The 21,984-nt window shown below is 32.5% G+C and overlaps 3 protein-coding genes across 6 annotated transcripts; 2 read left to right on the top strand and 1 right to left on the bottom strand.

The window, feature by feature from the left end:
- Positions 1–50: 50 nt before the first annotated feature.
- On the top strand, positions 51–8,128 carry LOC123989292 (ATP-binding cassette sub-family C member 5-like). The gene is made up of 25 exons (XM_046290133.1): positions 51–266; positions 1,039–1,133; positions 1,194–1,340; positions 1,404–1,562; positions 1,632–1,779; positions 1,861–2,094; positions 2,171–2,344; positions 2,431–2,578; positions 2,661–2,809; positions 2,951–3,061; positions 3,502–3,612; positions 4,219–4,367; positions 4,445–4,903; positions 4,972–5,098; positions 5,160–5,305; positions 5,387–5,505; positions 5,564–5,751; positions 5,829–6,105; positions 6,172–6,325; positions 6,394–6,522; positions 6,600–6,876; positions 6,951–7,116; positions 7,182–7,365; positions 7,436–7,628; positions 7,703–8,128. The coding sequence occupies exons 2-25, from the start codon at positions 1,054–1,056 to the stop codon at positions 7,964–7,966; spliced, it is 4,293 nt and encodes a 1,430-aa protein (XP_046146089.1). The 5' UTR covers positions 51–266; positions 1,039–1,053; the 3' UTR covers positions 7,967–8,128.
- A 63-nt stretch (positions 8,129–8,191) lies between these two features.
- On the top strand, positions 8,192–17,285 carry LOC114880408 (sodium leak channel non-selective protein). 4 transcript variants are annotated; one of them, XM_046290130.1, is made up of 29 exons: positions 8,192–8,523; positions 8,726–8,859; positions 8,929–9,114; positions 9,187–9,410; positions 9,492–9,766; positions 9,843–10,090; positions 10,176–10,565; positions 10,679–10,870; positions 10,948–11,085; positions 11,163–11,369; positions 11,440–11,636; positions 11,706–11,828; positions 11,897–12,070; positions 12,158–12,337; positions 12,449–12,701; positions 12,781–12,948; positions 13,063–13,271; positions 13,342–13,462; positions 13,524–13,657; positions 13,739–13,904; positions 14,185–14,379; positions 14,460–14,677; positions 14,795–15,018; positions 15,111–15,247; positions 15,327–15,463; positions 15,537–15,693; positions 15,759–15,878; positions 15,969–16,143; positions 16,220–17,285. In XM_046290130.1, exons 2-29 carry the CDS (start codon positions 8,755–8,757, stop codon positions 16,396–16,398), a joined length of 5,232 nt encoding a protein of 1,743 aa, XP_046146086.1. In that variant the 5' UTR covers positions 8,192–8,523; positions 8,726–8,754; the 3' UTR covers positions 16,399–17,285. The 4 variants fall into 4 exon arrangements, with proteins under 4 accessions (XP_046146086.1, XP_046146087.1, XP_046146085.1 ...); XM_046290131.1 differs by having other exon boundaries at positions 8,213–8,859; positions 16,253–17,285; XM_046290129.1 differs by having other exon boundaries at positions 8,213–8,859.
- Positions 17,286–17,775: 490 nt separating this feature from the next.
- LOC114880405 (DNA replication licensing factor Mcm3) lies at positions 17,776–21,396 on the bottom strand. The gene is given in 13 exon segments (XM_029196387.2): positions 17,776–18,081; positions 18,173–18,357; positions 18,359–18,595; positions 18,670–18,820; positions 18,898–19,202; positions 19,284–19,525; positions 19,528–19,646; positions 19,716–19,958; positions 20,029–20,267; positions 20,342–20,472; positions 20,553–20,761; positions 20,861–20,973; positions 21,032–21,396. Coding segments are annotated over 13 exon segments (2,445 nt in total). The 5' UTR covers positions 21,104–21,396; the 3' UTR covers positions 17,776–17,882.
- Between the last annotated feature and the right edge of the window lie 588 nt (positions 21,397–21,984).

Raw genomic sequence — 21,984 nt, 5'->3', positions numbered from 1 at the left:
CTCATAATTAATTTACATACATCATGAAACAAAGAGATTCGTCGTAACTATCAACATGCCATGTCATATCAAGCAATTCGAATTTATACGTGCGTAAATATCTAATTGAAGAATTTAAGCTATTCGGAAGTTTATAAGGTATACACACGAGCAAATAAGTAATCCCTGATGACTTAAAATTATTGTTATCTCAATTACCTAGATTTATAAAAGCAGATATGCGATAGTTTGAAGGAAGTTGTATTGTATTATTTGTTACATGAAACGTAAGTGAATTCATTATTCAAACATTATGTTCTTGATGAAATTAGTTTTTCAACTATCTAACTTCAATTCTAACATTACTAAATATTACAAGCATCACAGCCAACTCTATAATGAAGCGATGAGGCTCATTTTTCGTGAAGTTGTTATTACATTGATATTACATATGCGTCTCTATCTTCTTGTATAAAAGTATTTTTTACACTTTATATTTATAAATAAGGTTTCTCTTATAAGGGAGAATGTTCAAAATGCTAAATAAAGGTATCATTATCACTTTACTTAAATCAAACATTTAAAACTTGTCAACGTATCAGGTTAATTTATTATCATTATGCCATTGTGTCACATGCATTTGGGACTTTACGATTGTTAGAGGGGAGAATTTACGCGGAAATTTAAAAGGAGATATTTGTCGAGTCTTATGTAGTTTAATCCATCTATTATTGATTAGGAAAGATTAGATTCTTTATCAGACTTCTAACGCGATTGCTACTTGTCATGTGCGTTGAATGGTATATTGAACTTAATTGTAGTATATTGAAGTATATATATACATTATATGTATGCGCGCAGCGTTATAAATTGTCTAAATTGAATTTTTTTCCTGTTACTTGAATGTAAACAACAACGGAGGTACTAACTTTATTGTAAGATAAAACAATCTGTTTTCAATACTTGTTTTTCATAGATAATGCTTGCATTTCATTGTACCCATACCTATGTAGACTTATATTTTTCTAACTTGTGTATTTATTTGTAACTAATATATAGTATCGAAAGACAGTTATGGAAAAGAAAACAGGGGACACCAGTCTCAGCACTGATCTAAATGAAGATGATGAAAATCAGTATGCTAACAATGAAAGGTATGAAATTATAATTCTTATGGATGTTGATGTTAAATAAAACTTTGATATTTTTTTTAGATATAATGATTCAAATGGACAACATTTTTTACTTCCCGGTGTACACTCACGTTCTCCAAAAATAGCTGTAGAGTATATTAGAAGATCTGACATGAATAGATATAGCCCAGCTCTGAAGAATCTTATACCAATACGTCATGGAAAACAGTATGTATTAAAATAGGATTCATTTTGATGAGTAGCTATTCAATTATATTTTTATTATTTTAGGAATAAGGAAAGTATGCCAGCGGATAAGGCTGGTTTATTTTCATACATTTTTTATACATGGATGACACCATACATATGGAAAGCATACAAAAAGGGTATCGATATGACAGATGTACCATATATTTCATCTTATGAAACTTGCAAATATAATGCACATAGGTAACTATATAATGCTAAAAGAATTAGCAGCAAAAAATTTGTTTTGTTAACTAACAATTTCATATTTAGATTGGAGATACTATGGCAAGAGGAATTAGGTAAACGTGGTCCACATTTAGCATCATTTCCAATTGTTGCCTGGAGATTTGTGAGAACCAGAATATGCATAGCTTGGTTGTTATTAACTTGTTCTACAATTTGTGGATTTATAAGTCCTGTATGCTTTTCATTTATTTATAAAACACTAAAGACCTTAAGTTATTTAGAGATTTGATGCTGAAACATTACATTTTTTTAGATGATATTGATGAAAAAAGTATTGGAACATGTGCAATCACCTGATGAAAATATATGGACAGGAATAAAATGGGCATTCTTATTGACATGCTGTGATCTTTTACGGATAGTATTTTTCAATTGGACTTGGAATACAAATATTAGAACAGCATTAAGATTGAAATCTGCTTGTACTACTCTTTTATACAAAAAAATCATTAGATTGAATAGCCTTGGAAATAAGAGTACTGGAGAGGTATTACTTCAAATATAAATGTTGTGAAATAATTACTTTTAATGATTTAATATCTATCATTATTTTATAATTGTAGCTGATTAACTTATTTACTAATGATAGTCAAAGACTTTTTGATGTAATCGTTTACGGACCTATGATAATTAGCGGTCCAATAATTGTTACTTGTGGTATAATTTACATATTATGGGTATTTAGCCCATTGGCTCTTCTTGGAACATTTGCTTTTCTTCTGTTCTATCCCTGTCAAGTAAGTAACATATTTCTTTTTTTTTCAAAATTTGTATACATTCTTTATTTTTCCAAGATTTTATAAATGACTATTTATTTTGACAGTACCTGATATTTCGTGTAGTAGGATATTTTCGTTCCAAGACTGTTGTGATTACCGATACACGAGTAAAATTAATGAACGAAATCTTAGAATGTATAAAGCTAATAAAAATGTATTCTTGGGAAAGGTATTTTAGTGGCAAACTTCTTGGTATGATTAACATTTTTTAAATATACTGTAACAATCGTTATTAATTTATATGTTTTATTATATTACAATCATTATTTTTCAGATACACGAAAAAAAGAGGAATATTGGTTACATAAAACTGTATATTTTCAAAGTCTTGCCATTTCTTTAACGCCTGCTGTACCTGTTATATCAGCAATCATTACGTTTCTAGCTCATTTATCTTCAGGCAGTAATTTAACTGCTGCGCAGGTATAGATTAATTTATGATTATTGACTTCGGGAGGAATATTAGAATAAGTAATTTTAATCGGCACTGGCCAGAAACATTTATTCTGCAAAATGTTTGAAGTTATGAAACAGGTGTCGCACTTAATGGAATATGTATTGCAGGCTTTCCCAATTATAACATTTTTCGGAAATATGCTGAGATTGGCACTTGCTTCCCTTAAGAATACCACCCGATATTTTTTCGACGCTCGTATTGCCTTTAGAAGAATCAAGGTTTATATCTCGCAAAGTTTATACTTAAATTCATTTAGGTTTAGTTTATGATTAAATCGCATTCAAGTGCAACTTAAAGAGTAAACTATTACTAGCAAGTTTTCATATATTTGAAGTTAAACCAATTTTTTGTATTCACTGTAAAGTGAAAGTGAAATTTGATACAATTTGCACGGGAATCGTTTTAATCCTATGGACAGGGGAAGCTTCTGATAACAGTTGTGGGTATAAAGGGGAGAGTGCTGCATGTTGTGCAAATAAGTATAAAATAATTGCTTTTTCTCTTACTCCTCCTTGTGGCATTAATGTATGTATAGTATTATTTGACATTTTAAAAGTAAAATAAGCCTATAACAATAGAAATGGAAATGTTTGGGAACAATTTACGGGGAAATAATGTCTAAGTCATCATTATAAATTATTGTATATTACTTTTCCAGGTGTTCCCCTTCGTATCATTACTCAATTCCCAATTTCGTTCTTCTCTCATGTTTTTACAAGTGGCCCTGATTAATATCACTGAGTCAAATATAACTCTCAACAGATTACAGGTGTTTATTTTTGCCTATTTTGTTAATGATAATTACTAATCAAAATTGCACTTATCTTGCAAGTAACATTAGCATTATACATAAAAAATTTAAAAAATTGCTTTTCTTGTGTGTTATAATAACGCGTGACGCTTCATAAATTATTTTATATTTAATATTAATTTATTTCTTGTTTGGTGTTTTAAGAAATGTATATTAAATGTGGGAGCATTACTGCAATTTGCATTGCTTTAAGTTAATGCTATTATGCATGCATGTGTGTGTTATATTATAAATTTTATTATTTTATTTTATTACATAAGTGCTTTATGTAATAGTATGATAAATTTAATGTTTGCTTTGCTATTGGTTTGTTATGTTTACGAAAAAGTCATGAGTACAAGTTTTTGTATTCAACAAAATTTAGCATGTTGATACTAATTATTTGCTCTTACATTGTTCAAGTTACAGAAGGATATTATGCCACTTGAAACATCAATATGTTAAATGTTAGTTTTTGTTTGAGAAAGTAGAATTATTTGGAGAATGTATTGATTTGAATAATAAGTTATTTTGATAGTATTAAAAATTTATGTACACTTTTAATAATTAGTAATATTTGTGCAGAATGTATTGCTTTTAGAAGAGCACACATGCCAAATATCGAAACCAATTGTGAAATCACAAGCTGTAGCCATTGCTAATGGTTCATTTGTTTATAAAAATTCTACTTTGCAACTAACAAGTCAAAAAATGTTAATGCAAATAAGAAGTAAGTCTTTTTTTTGAACTAACAGAAGTTTGAATGTTACTTTTTATCATATTATTTAATACATTTTTGTATTTATTCCAGCAAAATTGTATGGAATTCGAATGACAGGTGTGAATTAGAAAAACTCAATGAATCTTCCAAAGAAAGCCAATACATAGAAGTATTGACTGATATTAAATTTGGAGCGGCAAAAGGTGGATTGATAGGAATTTGTGGTCTTGTAGGAAGTGGAAAATCTAGTCTTCTACTTGCTGCCTTAGGGCAATTAAAAATGACAAACGGCCATATACTGAGAGAAGGTTCTTGTGCTTATGTTAGTCAACAGGCATGGATTGTTAATGCAACTCTTAAAGAAAATATATTGTTTGGAAATCCATTTGATGCCAAACGATATTACCAAGCATTGACAGTTTGTAATCTAAAGGAGGATTTGAATATGTTACCAGGGGGGGATGAAACTGAGATTGGAGAAAGAGGTATAAATCTTTCGGGGGGACAGAAACAAAGAGTTGCCCTTGCTAGAGCACTTTATGCTAATAGGTGAGAATGTTCTTCAAATTTTATGGAAAATATAATTACATTTTCAAAAATCCCTTCTTTTATTTAAGAGATATTTATTTTCTGGACGATCCATTGAGTGCAGTCGATGCTCATGTAGGTTCTTATATTTTTAAGAATTTAATTCTTGGAGCACTCAGGAACAAATGTGTTCTTTTTGTAACTCATCAAGTGCAAGTATGTATTAAATATATAAAGATTTCATTTAAGATTTTATGCTGTATTTTATTGATTATAGTTTTTAAAACACTGTGATCAAATCTATTTAATGAACAAAGGAAGAATTGTAGAACAAGGTACACACGACGAACTAATGCAATTAAATAGAGAATATACTACAATGGTAAACAGTACAGTATTAAAAACGGAGGATAATTCAAAAGAGTATGCTATGTTCCATAAACAAGTTCTTAAAATTATAATTTTCATCGTATAAGTAATCTTTCTTATTATAAATTTATGTAGCAAAAATTCTACAGTGTCCCAAACAGATAGTGACAATCTTAGTTTATTGAAACAAATAAAAACTAACTCTACAGATAATTTGGGAAATGGTGATACATCGAAAGAAACACGTGGGAAAGGTATATTATACAAATTTATGTTATTTCTTTAAAAATATTTAATCCCAACATATCATAGGAGCATCTCTTACTACGGAAGAAAAGGTAGAAACGGGTACCGTAAAATCGTATACCTATCATACATACGTAAAAGCCGCAGGTGGTTACATCGTGGCTATTTTAGTGTTTTTTACACTTTTTCTGAATGTTGGAAGTTCTGCATTTAGTTCTTGGTGGTTAGCTATATGGATTAAGGCTGGTGGTGGAGTAAATATTTTTTATATTTTTATACAGGTGAAACGTATATGTCGTACTTTTTTTTTATACTTACCCTTCTTTTTAAGAACATCACCAATCTTGAAACGAATGAAACCATAATATCAGATAATTTGAATGACAATCCTGATTTTACATATTATCAAAAAATTTATACTTCTTTCATTGGAGTTATTTTATTGACAAGTCTACTACGTGGATTAGCTATTACATACACTACGATAAGCGCCTCAACAACACTGCACAATAAAGTTTTTAAGAAATTGATTAGATCACCGGTAACATTCTTTGAAGTTACTCCCATTGGAAGAATACAAAATATTTTCAGCCGAGATATTGACGAAGGTAAAGCTTGTAAAATACTTTTGTATTTGTTAACATTCATATTATTTTTCTTTTTTCTTGTTACAGTTGACAATTACATACCAATATCTGTAGAAAATATGGTTCAGAATATTTTTACTTGTAGCTTTGCAATTATATTTATATGTTCAATACTACCTTGGTTCTGTTTACCATTAATTGTTCTGGGAGTTATATTTTTCTATGTCGGCAAAGTTTTTCGGTAAGAATGATATTTCTATACACTATATTTTCTTATTTTCAAATACAGCAAAAGTAAATTTTTTTTAGAGTAGCAATGAGAGATTTTAAACGAATGGAAAGTAGCTCACGATCTCCTGTTTTGAGTTTCATTACAACTACCGTTCATGGATTAAGTACCATTCATGCATTTCAAAAAGAAAAAATATTTGTAACCAAGTACGCTTGTTGAAATAATTTGCATCTTTCGTTTAAGGAGATAAAGATAAAGACATTATTGAATTATAATATTTTAGGTTTGAAGAATTATTTGATTTAAACAGTTTGTGTGTTTATCTTTGTCAGTCAGCAATGAGGTGGTCTGCAGTAAGACTTGATAGTCTAGCAGCTGCTTCATCTTCTATTACCGCGTTTCTAGTAATAGCGCTGAAATATCAATTATCTCCAGCCTTAGCTGGTTTAGCAATGGCATATTCTACCCAAATGACAGGCGTTTTCCAGTACACTGTAAGACTAATGGCAGAAACAGAAACGCGCTTTATAAGCGTTGAAAGAATAAGTTACTATTTGAGGGTAAATAAATCAGCTATTATTTGTAATATCTTTATAATAGCTGAATTATAAATAATGGTGCACACCAAATACAGAATTTGCAAGAAGAAGATACCCCTAAGAAGGATGCTATAAATCCTTCGAACGACTGGCCCGCTTATGGCAAAGTAGAATTTTGCAAAGTTCAGTTAAGATACAGGAAAGAATTACCATCGATATTAGATAACATTTCATTTGTTACTAAACCTGGAGAACATATAGGTAACAGCACAATATAAAAGTGTTTTTACAATTACTAATTATTTTTATATAACAATAAATTTTAGGTATCGTGGGAAGAACGGGCGCTGGAAAAAGTTCTCTTATCGTTGCTTTATTTCGACTAGTCGAAATATCTGCTGGAAAAATTAAAATTGATGATATAGATATAGGAAAAGTGAATCTAGAACTACTGAGAAGCAAATTGTCGATAATTCCTCAGGATCCGGTTCTGTTTAATGGAACTATACGGTAGATATAAACGAAAAAATAGGTTTTAGGATTGGAAACCTGGTAATGTTTATAATTATACGAATTACAGATCAAATTTGGATCCTTTTAAAGAATGTAGTGATTCTGAAATTTGGAGCGCTTTGGAGAAAACTAAATTGAAAGAGAAAGTAAAAAATATATCAGGTCAATTAGATGCATTTGTTGAAGTTGGAGGAGACAATTTGAGTGTTGGAGAGAGACAACTGCTTTGTTTATCCAGAGCACTTTTACGTAATGCAAAAGTACGATTCTGTAAACGATAATAATATTAAATTAATTTAATAATTTTCTAGTTGATTCGATAAGCAAATTTTAGGTATTGGTACTGGACGAGGCAACAGCTGCCGTTGATCCTGAAACTGAAGCCGCTGTACAAAGTACAATACAAAATGAATTTTTAAATTGTACTACATTAACAATTGCTCATCGTTTAAAGACTGTTGTATCTTGTGATCGTATTATCGTTATGAGGAATGGTCAGATAATTGAATTTGACCCACCATCCGTACTTTTATCCAACTCAGACTCGGAATTCTCAAAAATGATGGATGCTGCAAACAAGGCTATAAAAAACAAATAACAATATTAACAATAGTATTATATTTAACAAGAAAAGGAATTAATCCGAAATTAAAAACGATAAGTATTTTTTATAACATGCTACGCACATTTTTGAAAGAACTAATATTTCTTTAATACTGTATTAATTTTACAATTTAAAAGAATATATTTTTTATATATATTACAATGTATCTTACTATAAACGTACGTATTATATAAAGTCATCTCAAAATAAAAATAGTATGTGTATTTTATTTAAACGAATAATATATTAGCAAAATGAATAAGCTGGTTACATTAAATCAAATCGTATCGAGGAGCGCGCGTTTCATTCAAGATTTAAAATATTGATTTGCTAGTCGACGATAACGCTACTGCTCATGCTCGTTAAGCTTTCACTGTCGGTTAAAAGCTCGAAACTCAACCAAAAAATGTTCGCCACTATGTCGCTAGCTTGTTGTTACTAATAAAATGTTTATTACACGTTAAGATTTATCGTTGCTTTATACTGAAATGTAGTCTATATGAATTGCCGTAAAGGCAGATTTCGTCGTCGTCCAAACTGTTAAAAAAAAGGTAGGTCAATTGTATTACATTTATAGACACAATAATTAAAACAGTTTGATGCTGCAGATTACAAATTTGATACATATCTTCATTTTTATCATAAGAAGGAAATGTTTACATGCTTCACGTTCTCTACATGTTTATATAATCTTTTCGTTATATGATTAGTTCATTGTTATATTGAAATTAAAATTAATATTTACAATTACAGGCCTCACCATTGCGAACATAATTCCTATTATGATGTTGGGGCGCAAGCAGAGCCTCAAAGGGGAACCCGTCTTGGCCGATTACGGGCCAGAGGAGTCCCTCAATGAGAGCGCTGACATAGAATGGGTGAATAAGGTAATTCATAAATATGCTCTAATCATCCATGGTGTACTAACTTTCATCATAATTATCTGATAATTACAGCTATGGGTTAGAAGATTGATGAGGTCCTGTGCTCTAATGTCTTTAGCTTCAGTTTGCTTAAACACTCCAAAGACTTTTGAAAAAGTTCCACCCCTTCAGTACTTTACTTTTGTTTGTGACTTGATTATTACATTCTTATTTACTGCTGAAATGATTGCCAAAATGCATATACGTGGTATACTGAAGGTAAGCAATAAAAACCAGAAACATGAAACATTGATACTGACTAAGTGTTTTATTTTACACACTTTATTGTAGAGGGATAAATCTTACTTAAAGGATCACTGGTGCCAATTCGACGGGAGTATGGTTGTCTTCCTTTGGTTGTCCGTAATTTTACAAATGTTTGAGATGTTAGGTTTCGTTTTGAAATTCAGTTATGTGTCGATACTACGAGCACCACGTCCATTGATCATGATACGCTTCCTACGAGTCTTCCTTAAGTTCTCTATGCCGAAAGCTAGGATCAATCAAATTTTCAAGTAACAAACTCGTACATAGAGAATCTATAAAATCAAATCTCATCTAATTTCAATACTAATTGTATTATTTATCTTTTTCAGACGTTCGAGTCAGCAGATATACAACGTGACTCTTTTCTTCCTTTTCTTCATGTCCTTGTATGGTCTTTTAGGTGTTCAGTTCTTTGGTGAATTAAAAAATCATTGCGTTCTGAACACAACAGATCCGAAACATATAACGATTAACAGTTTAGCCATTCCCGATACTTTCTGTTCCACTGATCCTGAATCAGGATATCAATGTCCTGATGGGATGACTTGTATGAAACTTGAGTTGTCCAAGTACATTATAGGTTTCAACGGTTTCGACGAATTTGGTAATAATATACACTTTTTTGATTCAACACATTTGCTGTAGAAAGTATATATTACAAAAGTAATTATACCTTTCAGTTACCAGCATTTTCACTGTTTATCAAGCCGCATCTCAAGAAGGATGGGTTTTCATTATGTACCGTGCAATAGACAGTCTACCTGCTTGGCGTGCTGTTCTCTATTTCAGTACAATGATATTTTTTCTAGCATGGCTTGTGAAAAATGTCTTCATTGCTGTCATCACAGAAACATTCAACGAGATACGGGTACAATTTCAACAGATGTGGGGAGTCAGAGGACATATCAGTAATAATACAGCATCACAAGTCAGTAATAAATGAGAGATCAATATATTTCACTCAGTTTTCTTTAGATTGAGTAAACAATTAATTGATTAATTAATATTGTTAGATTTTAACTGGTGACGATAATGGCTGGAAATTGGTAACGTTGGATGAAAATAAACACGGAGGATTGGCTTCTCCTATATGCCACGCCATACTTAGATCTCCTCAATTTCGTATGGTGGTGATGTGTGCAATTTTGGCGAACGGTATCACTACGGCGACCATGAGTTTCAAGCATGATGAAAAACCACGGCACACTTATTACGACAACTATTATTATGCCGAGATTGCGTTCACGATATTCTTGGATCTGGAAACGTTGTTCAAAATCTGGTGCCTAGGATTCCGCAGTTATTACAAGCATTCGATTCACAAATTCGAGCTGTTACTAGCAATTGGTACAACCATTCACATCATTCCGTTCTTCTATCTTTCTGGATTCACATATTTTCAGGTTTCTATATTAGTTTTCATTCAGCTCTAAAATAAAACAAATTGAACAATTAGAAGAAACGATAGACGGTACATGTACGGTTTTAAATGAATACAATGTTGTTTTCCAATTAGGTTCTTAGGGTAGTCAGGCTGATTAAAGCATCCCCAATGTTAGAAGACTTTGTATATAAAATATTTGGACCTGGAAAAAAATTAGGAAGTCTTATTATTTTTACCATGTGCCTGCTGGTTATATCATCCAGTATTTCTATGCAACTTTTCTGTTTTCTTTGTGACTTCACGAAATTTGAAACATTTCCAGAGGTAAAATATATATACAATCTCATGGAATTAGTTTGCTCAATGTTTTTTACTTAAACAATCGCTACAAAATGTTTCAGGCATTCATGTCTATGTTTCAAATTCTAACACAAGAAGCTTGGGTTGATGTTATGGATGAAACAATGCTAAGGACACACGAGACAATGGCACCTTTTGTTGCCATGTATTTTATTTTATATCATCTTTTCGTCACACTGGTAAAGACACATATGCATATTTTTAAATAAACATTCTTGTTAATGATGATGCGGTTAATAACTGTTTATTTTTTAAGATTGTGCTTAGTTTGTTCGTTGCCGTTATTTTGGACAATCTTGAATTGGATGAAGATATTAAGAAATTGAAGCAATTAAAATTTCGTGAACAAAGTGCCGAGATAAAAGAAACTCTACCATTTAGATTACGAATTTTTGAAAAATTCCCCGACAGTCCTCAAATGACATGCTTGCACAAAGTGCCATCAGACTTCAATCTTCCAAAAGTAAGTATTATTCTTTTATCAGATAAATAACATAGTGGAAGTACTCACATTTTTATACGTATCTAATTAGGTACGCGAAAGCTTCATGAGGCAGTTTGTATTTGAGATGGAAAATGAAGAAAACGAGGGGGTGAAGAAAATAAATGAAACTTTTGATTCGAAAATGATATACAGAAAACAACGTCCAGTAAAGATTTTAAATAATCCACCAAAAGTAAGAAATGTTGTTACCAGTTTGAAAAAAGCAGCTGTTATTTATATCATAAAGTAAGTAAAAAATTGATAACTTCTGTTATTATAATTTCAAATATTTATAATCACTTGTTTGATTATCAGTGATTCAAACAATCAGAGGCTATTACTAGGTGATTCTGCTATGATACCAGTACCAGGAAAGGGTCTTTTGAAGCCTCAGGGTACTGTTAGCAGTGCCAAGCAATTACGCATAGATCAAAAGAAGTAAGATTTCTTCAAGTTTAAAGTGTTTTATATTGTAACCGATACATTCCTTAAATATTTTTTAACAGATCCATTAGAAGAAGCGTTCGTAGCGGATCAATCAAGTTGAAACAAACTTATGAACACCTAATGGAAAATGGTGATATCGGAGGTATAAATAGAGTTAGTTCATCTCGAAGTAGACCGCATGATTTGGACATAAAATTATTGCAAGCTAAACGTCAACAAGCTGAGATGAGAAGGTAAGAAAGAATAATTTTTTCACAATTAGTTTCAACACTTTTGCATCTGTATAAAATTTAACGCTTGTCACATTGCACCTTACTTAGAAATCAACGCGAGGAGGATTTGCGTGAAAATCATCCATTTTTCGATACACCATTGTTCGCGGTACCGCGAGAGAGTAAATTCCGCAAAATCTGTCAGTCGCTCGTTTATGCGAGATACGATACAAACGTGAAAGATCCGTTAACTGGAAAAGAGAGGAAAGTTCAATATAAAAGTTTGCAGTAAGTCCTTTCTACATTAAAGCGTGGCTGCTTTTAAATTCGCCTTAGATCATCTGCTTGAAGAACTTTCTATTAGTATTAATAACGGCCGATAATTACGCGATTTTATAGCAATTTTCTTGGCTTGGTCACGTACCTCGATTGGGTAATGATCTATGCGACGACGATGTCTTGCATCTCCATGATGTTCGAAACACCACGATATCGCGTGATGGAAGTACCGGCGTTGCAGATCACCGAATACGGTTTCGTGATCTTTATGAGTATCGAATTAGCTCTTAAGATTCTGGCGGACGGATTGTTTTTCACGCCGAAGGCCTATATCAAAGACGTGGCTTCCGTTTTGGACGTTTTTATCTACGTCGTATGTTGACAATCAAAGAATCACCAGTTGCATTTCAACGTGTAAAAAATACATAAAGGCTAATTCAGTGAACATTCAGGTCAGTCTCGTGTTTCTCTGTTGGATGCCGAAGAGCGTGCCACCGAATTCTGGCGCCCAACTTCTAATGATCTTACGATGCGTTAGACCGTTAAGGATCTTCACCCTTGTACCGCATATGAGGAAGGTCGTTTACGAGCTATGTAGGGGCTTCAAAGAGATCTTATTGGTAACTAATCCTGATTAAACATTATTCGATCTACCCTTTGATTATTTATCTTAACATTCGTTTCATAAGATTTGACGCAAAGTTCAGACAAAAAATGAATAAGAAGCTTTTTAGGTGTCTACTCTGTTGTTTCTGTTGATGTTCATATTTGCAAGTTATGGGGTGCAACTTTACGGAGGTAGATTAGCTCGTTGCAATGATCCCACTATATTGAAACGTGAAGATTGCGTTGGAGTGTTCATGAGAAGAGTTTTCGTGACGAAAATGAAACTACGACCGGGCCAAAATGAAAGTTATCCATCTATACTAGTGCCACGAGTTTGGTAGGCTTATTAACAAAAATTTACATAGATATATAAAGAACATTCTTAAGCAGTGAATGAAATATTTTAGGGCTAATCCTAGGCGATTTAATTTCGACAATATCGGTGACGCGCTGATGGCACTTTTCGAGGTACTCTCTTTCAAAGGTTGGCTCGACGTTAGAGACGTTCTTATCAAAGCTCTTGGTCCCGTAAGTCCATTCATAACAATTTAAATCATTCATATGATGATTATCGTTTGATGATTTTTAGGTCCATGCTATTTATATCCATATCTATATTTTCCTGGGCTGTATGATTGGTTTAACATTGTTCGTTGGTGTTGTTATCGCTAATTACTCTGAAAACAAAGGAACCGCGTTACTCACGGTCGATCAAAGACGATGGTAAAACATTAATTAATTATTATATAATGTATATCTTAACATATTTGAGAGATAAGGAAATATACGTGTGTGATTGAATAGGTGTGATTTAAAGAAACGATTGAAAATTGCTCAACCATTGCATTTACCGCCTAGACCAGATGGAAAGAAATTTCGAGCCTTTATCTATGACATCACTCAGAACATATATTTCAAAAGATTCATCGCTGTCATGGTACTAATAAACAGTGGTCTTCTATGCGTTTCTGTGAGTTGAATAATTTTGCATTCTTTCCTTTTTTATTTAACACAATTATTTACAATACACCACACGAGCAACCAACACTGTTACAAAAATACTAATCAATTCTTCATATACAAACATATACACTCTTCGCTGAAGAACAGGATTCAATGACTGTTACTCTGAATCATTTGTTCCTTGCCGGCTACCATTAGACCGTGGTAAAAGTAAACCATACACGTATATGTACATACATGTTTTTTTGCGTTAATGACTTTTTTTTATTTTTTCTCCCCCCCTTAAGTGGAGAATCGAGGAAGAACACACGGAAGCACTCGCTACGGTGTCCACGATTCTGACACTGATCTTCCTTGTAGAGGTAATTATGAAAAACATTGCTTTTACACCACGTGGCTATTGGCAGTCCAGAAGAAACAGATATGATTTGCTCGTGACAGTCGTCGGTGTTATTTGGATCGTCATTCATTGTACAATGAAGGTACGTCGATTAAGTTAGACACCGTCCAATGACCGTTTTCAATTAATTATAAATGTAATGACAGGAGTGCTTTCTTACAGAACGATTTGTCATACGTTATCGGCTTTATGGTTGTGATCCTTAGATTCTTCACCATTACCGGGAAACATACGACTCTCAAAATGTTAATGTTAACGGTTGGAGTATCCGTTTGTAAAAGTTTCTTCATTATATTCGGCATGTTTCTTCTTGTTTTCTTTTATGCGCTAGCAGGCACTATCATCTTTGGAACAGTCAAATACGGTGAAGGTATAGGAAGGTAATGTTAAGTAATTCCTTCAACAAAAAGGGATTAATGTTAAGTGTAAACAATTTAAATGGTGCAGGCTGTTTTTATTACTTCAACATGATTCTAAGACAGACGATTATCATTTAGGCGTGCCAATTTCGAATCACCTGTGACTGGTGTTGCCATGCTATTCCGTATTGTCACCGGAGAGGACTGGAATAAGATAATGCACGATTGCATGATACAACCGCCGTATTGCACTCCGGCTGCTAATTATTGGGAGACAGATTGCGGCAATTTTCATGCTTCCTTAATTTATTTTTGTACTTTCTACGTCATTATTACTTACATTGTCTTAAATCTTCTGGTGGGTAAGTATCAATCTATCATTTCCAGCAGACATGTCCACGAAGCACATTTCTTTTAAGTAATACTGTACATAAAAATTGATCTTTCACGACAGCTATTATTATGGAGAACTTTTCCTTATTTTACTCCAACGAAGAAGATGCATTATTGTCTTATGCTGACATCAGGAACTTCCAAAACACCTGGAACGTTGTTGATAATCATCAGAAGGGTTTCATACCAGTGAAACGGGTACATCGAAGAAAATTGTTGTAATCTTATTAAATTATTGTAAATTGATTAGAAATAATTATGTATTAGTTTGTTTTAGGTGAAGTTTATTTTACGGCTACTGAAGGGTAGATTAGAGACTGATCCACAAAAGGATCGGCTTCTTTTTAAGCATATGTGTTATGAACTCGAGAAATTAAACAATGGTGAAGATGTTACTTTTCACGATGTCATCAAGTAAGCTTTCATTTTGTATGCATTCATTATATCTTCAAACTTTTATTTGATTTATGTACTATATTTTCTTCAGTATGTTATCATATCGTTCAGTTGATATAAGAAAAGCTTTGCAACTCGAAGAACTGTTAGCAAGGGAAGAATTTGAATACATCATCGAGGAAGAAGTTGCGAAGCAAACTATTAGAAATTGGTTGGAGGGCTGTTTAAAAAAAATTCGAGCAAGTGGAGTAAGTACTGGAACAACGGATAATCCTTTGTTTAGTAATGTTAACTCATACCTTATTTATTGTAGAAACAGCAAAATAGTCTTGTGGCACGTTTGCGTGCGAACACTGATCAACCTGTACCTCAACAAGAACATCCAGAAGAAAAGGGGAAGGAAGTAGCTAAAGAAGAAGAAACTGAAATAAAGGTAAATTATTATATTAAATATTACAGTTTGTTAATTTATGAAAAATTCTGATTTTCATCGAACCTTACCAATATATTTGTTGTTAAATAGGATACCGAAGCAGCTAGACACAAAGTGAAAAAACCAGGGGTTCTTCCAAGATCAGATAGTATAGGTAGTGGATCAGGAAGAAAGTATTTGACTCCAACATTGTCAGATCCTGCCTCCATTAGATCCGAAAAAGATAAGAACACAGCACCTAAGAAAAGAAACAATAGGCCACCACGTAAGTATATTCTTGAATTAGATATCCTTATCTTTTTACATCGTGTTTTTCTTCAATGTGAGCTTTCCATTTGAAGCGGCTGCGAAAAATAATTTACCAAATCTCGCAGAAAGCACAGAACCAACCAGACAACAGCGAGAAGTTGTTAATGCAAAGGCAACTGTACCAAAACCTTCTAGTGTTATGTTAGAAGTTCGGGAATGGTGGAAAGAACAACTGGCATACAGTAGCGAGTCCAGTGAAGACGAGGTTTAAATAAATTCGTGTCTTACGATGGGTATTTTTAATTTCAAATATGTGTTGAATATTTTTAAAAAAATATTTCAATCAAATTGAAAATGATCCAAACACGCATCATCAAGTTTATCAAAATAACATTCGAAGAAGAAAGACCTGTATTCAATATTAAACGTTTTAATGTACCTTTTTAGTTCTTACCATATAATTTCACAAGGTAGTTTCATATGTGAAAATTTGTAAGCTGGACGTATAGTAGAAACATGATTTGTATTAATTTTTTAATTGTTAGTTTGTATTAGAGTAGAACATTTAGCAACAGTATATTACATTGGAATGATAACAAATATTATTTTATTACTGCACGAGGGAATTGTAATATATAGTTTTAGTTTTTGAACTATTTTAACGTATCATTTGATACCAAGCTTTTCGATGATTATTCATTTTCACCCCTCATATTTCAACTTACAAATACTCAGGTTCCACAGAGATTAATGTTTTGTAGATAACAGCGCATTTTTGATATATTAAAGATAATTTGTTAATTAAGTATGTTATATATATATATATATATTTTTTGTGCTAGTTATTGGTGTTGAAATGTGAAATTTGTACAGAATTATAGAATTAGATACAGTAGGTTTTATACAACAAGAAATGTTAAATCAAATTGATATTGTCGAGGAAAACTGTGAGTACAATGTGAAGTTTGATATATTTATGGAAAGAAATTAGTACGAATTTGTTCATTTTCGATAGAAACATTACGTCCTGAAGGCCTGTATTATAACGATAAGAAAGTAGGAAATTTAATACTGGTAGTTATAAAGCTTTTGCATATGACTGTAAATGTAGCGTTTTTGTTATGCATATAGATATAATAAAACCTGAATGATTTGATACATTCCACAAATAATGATTTAATAATACAAATCGCTTGGATAAAACAGAGTATATCATACTGCAATATCATTTCGAGTGTATGAAGTTGAATGATATAGACATATTCAATCTGATTATTAAACTTGAGCCAACTAAAAAAAAGTGTACGATGTTATAAAAGTGAAGAATTTTTGTAACCAAATGAAAATGTGAATAGAAGAAATTGTATATATAAAAAAAATGCCTAAATATTAGAGATATATATTTAAACAAAACAGCACAACTATTTATATCTATGTGATATGAATTAGTTTTATATATATGTTATATATAAACATAAAACAGAAAGCCTTAGAAATATAAATATGTTTACAGTACTGTAATGAATGTTGATCACTGTTGCTAGTTTATGTGCCAATGTGCTATACTGTAATATGAAAAGATAATAAATGTTGATAGACATAATTATTAGAAGACTACTTTAGTGAAACAGGAGAAGAAACAGTACAATTTCAAACAGATTGTTTAATATTTATTAAAATATCTCGTAAAGTACAAAAATTCATGGCAAATTTATATAGTAAAAAAATATAAAATGACTTACGTAAATAAAGAATTTACATAAGAAAGATATTATCGTCTGCAGCCATAATTTGATTAGCATCGGACATTTTGTTAATTGCAGCGGTAATTTCTCCCGGTGTAAACTCTTCGGACTGTTCAGCGTTAATATATTCACGTACTCTTGATAACGGAAGTAATTGTGCCCTTTGTTGTTGGAATAACTTATGCAGAAGTGTTCTAAAGACTTTAAGTCTGAAATCAAATGACATATGTATATAAACGTTTTTAGAATTGAAAAACCTTTTCACTGACAATGAAATTTCAATATGATTTAATCGCTCACCTTTCATCGGTAATAGTTGCGGGTGTTTCTGGTACAACAGGTTGATCAGAGTCCGGCGTTGATTGATCGGATTTTGATCTAGTCGTTTTTATTTGTGATCTAGTTACTTTTCGTGTAACTTCATCGATATGACTATCATCTTCATTTTCAAAGTCATATGGATCATCTGATGCTGCATTTGTTTTTTCTTGTACGTTTTTTCTGTTTTTCATGCTCGTCTTCCCCGGCCTGGCTATCTTCGCTATCGTGTCGTCTTCGCTTTCTCTTTTCTTTTTCTAGAACTCGCTTAAAGTAAGCAAATTCAACGAGTTCTATCGCTGCAAAAGCATCATCAGCAGTAACATTTTTTGATAAACGAGCTTTTGCGTGTGCAGTAGACAATCGAATCAATGTTTCCAAAGTACGAGCTGTTACAGGTTGTGTCTAATAAGCAAATAATGAAAAGTTAGTAGAATAATAAGCAGAGTATTTCTTAATAAATAATAAACATTGTATACCCTCGCTAAATCGGAATCTAGTGATTCTTCTGATCGCAACTTTGAGTACTCGCTGGCAATAACTTCACAAGCCTCTTCCGTAAGTTTTGGTTTCATACAACGAGCTATGTGAATATATTTTCTCATAAAGTTTATAGTTAAAATTTGATCACTGAAAGACATTCATTGTTATATTAAACGTTATATTATATTATATTATATTATATATTATAATAATTGAAACTACACCTTTTTGAACGGGACAGACCATGCAGCAAAGGATCATATTTTTGATAAACCTGAGTTCCCGTGTTTTCATTAAGAATTTCATCCGGATTTTTCGTAGTCAATATATCTATTTTACTACCCAGTGGTAATGCTTCCCCATCTTGCTCTGTAGGATTTCTATATCTATGCATTCTCACAACATGATCACTTATTATTTGATCCTGTTCAGGATCGACTGTATCTAGCATAACAAACAATAGATCAAAACGTGATAGTAGTGAATCTTGTAGGCCAATATTTTCCATTGGCGTTTTATACTGATCATACTGCAAGAACAAACATATCGTACAGAAGAAATAAACATTATTATTTAAATTAAAGAATTATTTTCAGTAAATAAATCTTACTCTTCCGTAAACTGGATTTGCAGCCGCCAATACCGAACACCGTGCATTTAAACTAGCGTGTATTCCAGCTTTAGCAATAGTTACTTTTCCTTGTTCCATTACTTCGTGTATCGCTGTTCTATCAATATCCGACATTTTATCAAACTCATCTATACAAATAATTCCTCGATCTGCTAATACCATAGCCCCAGCTTCAAGTCTACGTTCTCCAGTCTCATTATCTACAGTAACAGCAGCTGTTAACCAACACCCGAAGATCCTCTACCGGTAGTTGGAATTGCTCTTGGCGCCGTACACAGAACATAACGTAAAAGTTGTGATTTTGCAACAGATGGATCACCTATAAGTAACACGTTAACATCCCTACGAAAATTGAGAATTAGACTTTGTCGAAGTTTCATTGTTTTACACATTATATGTAAAACTCTTTACCCTCTTAATCTTGTACCGTTAGGTAACAGTTTCTCCACACCTCCAAGTAATAAACACAAAATTGCTTTTTTTACATAATCATGCCCATGTATAGACGGGGCTAGCGATTTACTAAGTAATTCAAAAATATTTTTACACGCATTACTTCTGGCGAGTTTCTTACACATAGCTACATCATTATGAGAAATAGTTAGATTAGCTTCTTTGCTTAACTGCATGACATTATTAGCAATTAAAATTGTTCTGTAAAGATAGGTTTGAATGTTTAATTTCAGGTATAACATTTAAAAGTTTTATTATTGAATTACCATACTTGAAAGTCCCTGTTGTATATCCTCCATATTTACCAGGGAGGCATCTGAAACTTCCAACAATCTGAACTCTGTCTCCAGGTTTACAAAGATCTACCAAATCATTATCGCATACAACATCAATGCTTCTTGGTAGCTGACCAGTTGGTGCTTTTTCAGGCATTTCTTGTATAGTTATTGTCTGATGATCTTTGTAGGTAGAAAGACCAAATTCTGTTTCTAACAGGTTGCCATCATCATCCTACATTGAAATATTAAAAATATATCGAGTATTCTATTCACTCGGAAATAAAATAATATATTACAAATATTTACTGTAGTTGGATACACAGCAGCTTGTGGAAATGCTTCAAATGAAGTAAAATCAGTGTAAGCTCTTTCTGTTACAGTTTTAGTTGCACTGCAATAATGAATACTTCTTACAACCTTTGGCCTCACTAAGGAACCTGTAGAATGTTATAATATATATTATAAAGAGCTATACTATAATAAAATTTAAACACAAAATAAAATAAACACAACTCACATTTTGTAACAATACCTTCCAGACATACCAAGTTACCCAAGAAATGTGATGTAAGAGTTCTTGGTGTAACATGTTTACTTCCAAAACTTCCTTCAAATCCTATAAATAAATCTAAATTTTCTTTAGCATAATCCGTATCAATGCTTGCAACAAATTGTTTTAGAGCAAGTTGAAAAGCTTGATGCTCTTCAAAAGAATTATTTAATAGGCTATAAGAAAAATTAAGATTAGTATTGTAAAACATATTATAAGATGAATATTAATATAATACTTTTGTGAAATAAATGAAATATATTTGTTAGGTACACCTTGCTGCACGAAGAGGATTCTTTCTTCGCAAATCATTAACATTTACGTATAATCTGTGCTTGTTTTCTTCGATCATGTTCTTTACAAGAGTAGTATAAATTCCTTGGTCCTCCTACAGTACAATTACAAAATGTAATTCAATTATTAACTGTGTACCTATGCAAACATACCATATCATCTAAAAAATCCAGATATTCTTTTTGAATATCTTCAAATCTTTGATCCCTATCAAAACCATCCATTTTGATTATGATTAAACTTTATATCTTAACACAATACAATTCCTATAAATATCTTTTGCAGTTGTAAAACTAAGTTAGTACACAATAAACGAACAACGTCCCCTCTAGGGAAATGGCGGTCTAAGCCAGCGAAGGGGAAAGCGTCCCCATGACTGGGTATGCCAGTAGGCATTATACCATTACAACAACACAGTGACTATAGATAGTAGTCTACTATCTATAGTCACTGAACAACATTACAATTCAACAACATGATAGGCACCCGAGATGGGTGTCAGACGTAGAGGGCTCCAGGGTATTACAAATTAAGTCCCGGAGCCCTTCTTTAGCGCCAGTGTTGGTCGCCGTGGGGTTTTAGTCAGTAAGAATCTGACACTCCCCCGCCGTCCGCCCACAGGGCACGGCGGGGGGTCTTATGCAAGATTTCCCCACGTTAAAAAAAAAAAAAAAAAAACATTTACAGCCACTAATTCCCTTGCATTCCTGTATCCCTTACATTCCTGCATCCCTCACATTCCTGTATCCCTCACATTCCTGCATCCCTTACATTCCTGTATCCCTCACATTCCTGGATCCTTTACATTCCTGGATCTCTTATATTACGGCATTAGACCGCGAAAAATTGTGAAAAATTTAGTTCCCCTTTTCGCCACCAGATGGCGCTGATTCGACATAGAAAATTTAGTTCACATTTTTGCCGCTAGAGGGCCAAAATTTCGACATGCTTTAGTTCCTTTTTTCAAAACCAGATGGCGCTGATCCGACATCGAAAATTTAGTTCGCATTTTTGCCGCCAGAGGGCCAAAATTTCTGCGTGCTTTAGTTCCTTTTTTCAAAATCAGATGGCGCTGATCCGACATCGAAAATTTAGTTCGCATTTT

This window comes from Osmia bicornis, chromosome 2, assembly GCF_907164935.1.
Source record: "Osmia bicornis bicornis chromosome 2, iOsmBic2.1, whole genome shotgun sequence".
NCBI classification, from domain to species: domain Eukaryota; kingdom Metazoa; phylum Arthropoda; class Insecta; order Hymenoptera; family Megachilidae; genus Osmia; species Osmia bicornis.
Note: the sequence above shows the minus strand (reverse complement) of the source record. Positions and strands in the feature narration are given on the sequence as shown.

Bases quoted from the DNA above. Each gene is read 5' to 3' on its own strand.
- LOC123989292 (XM_046290133.1), top strand. From the start codon at position 1,054: ATGGAAAAGAAAACAGGGGACACCAGTCTCAGCACTGATCTAAATGAA. The intron at 3,062-3,501 runs GTTTATATCTCG...TTACTTTTCCAG, and splicing joins TTGCCTTTAGAAGAATCAAG to GTGTTCCCCTTCGTATCATT. The intron at 7,117-7,181 runs GTAACAGCACAA...AATAAATTTTAG, and splicing joins TAAACCTGGAGAACATATAG to GTATCGTGGGAAGAACGGGC.
- LOC114880408 (XM_046290130.1), top strand. From the start codon at position 8,755: ATGATGTTGGGGCGCAAGCAGAGCCTCAAAGGGGAACCCGTCTTGGCC. The intron at 11,370-11,439 runs GTAAGTATTATT...GTATCTAATTAG, and splicing joins CAGACTTCAATCTTCCAAAA to GTACGCGAAAGCTTCATGAG. The intron at 13,463-13,523 runs GTAAGTCCATTC...GATGATTTTTAG, and splicing joins TTATCAAAGCTCTTGGTCCC to GTCCATGCTATTTATATCCA.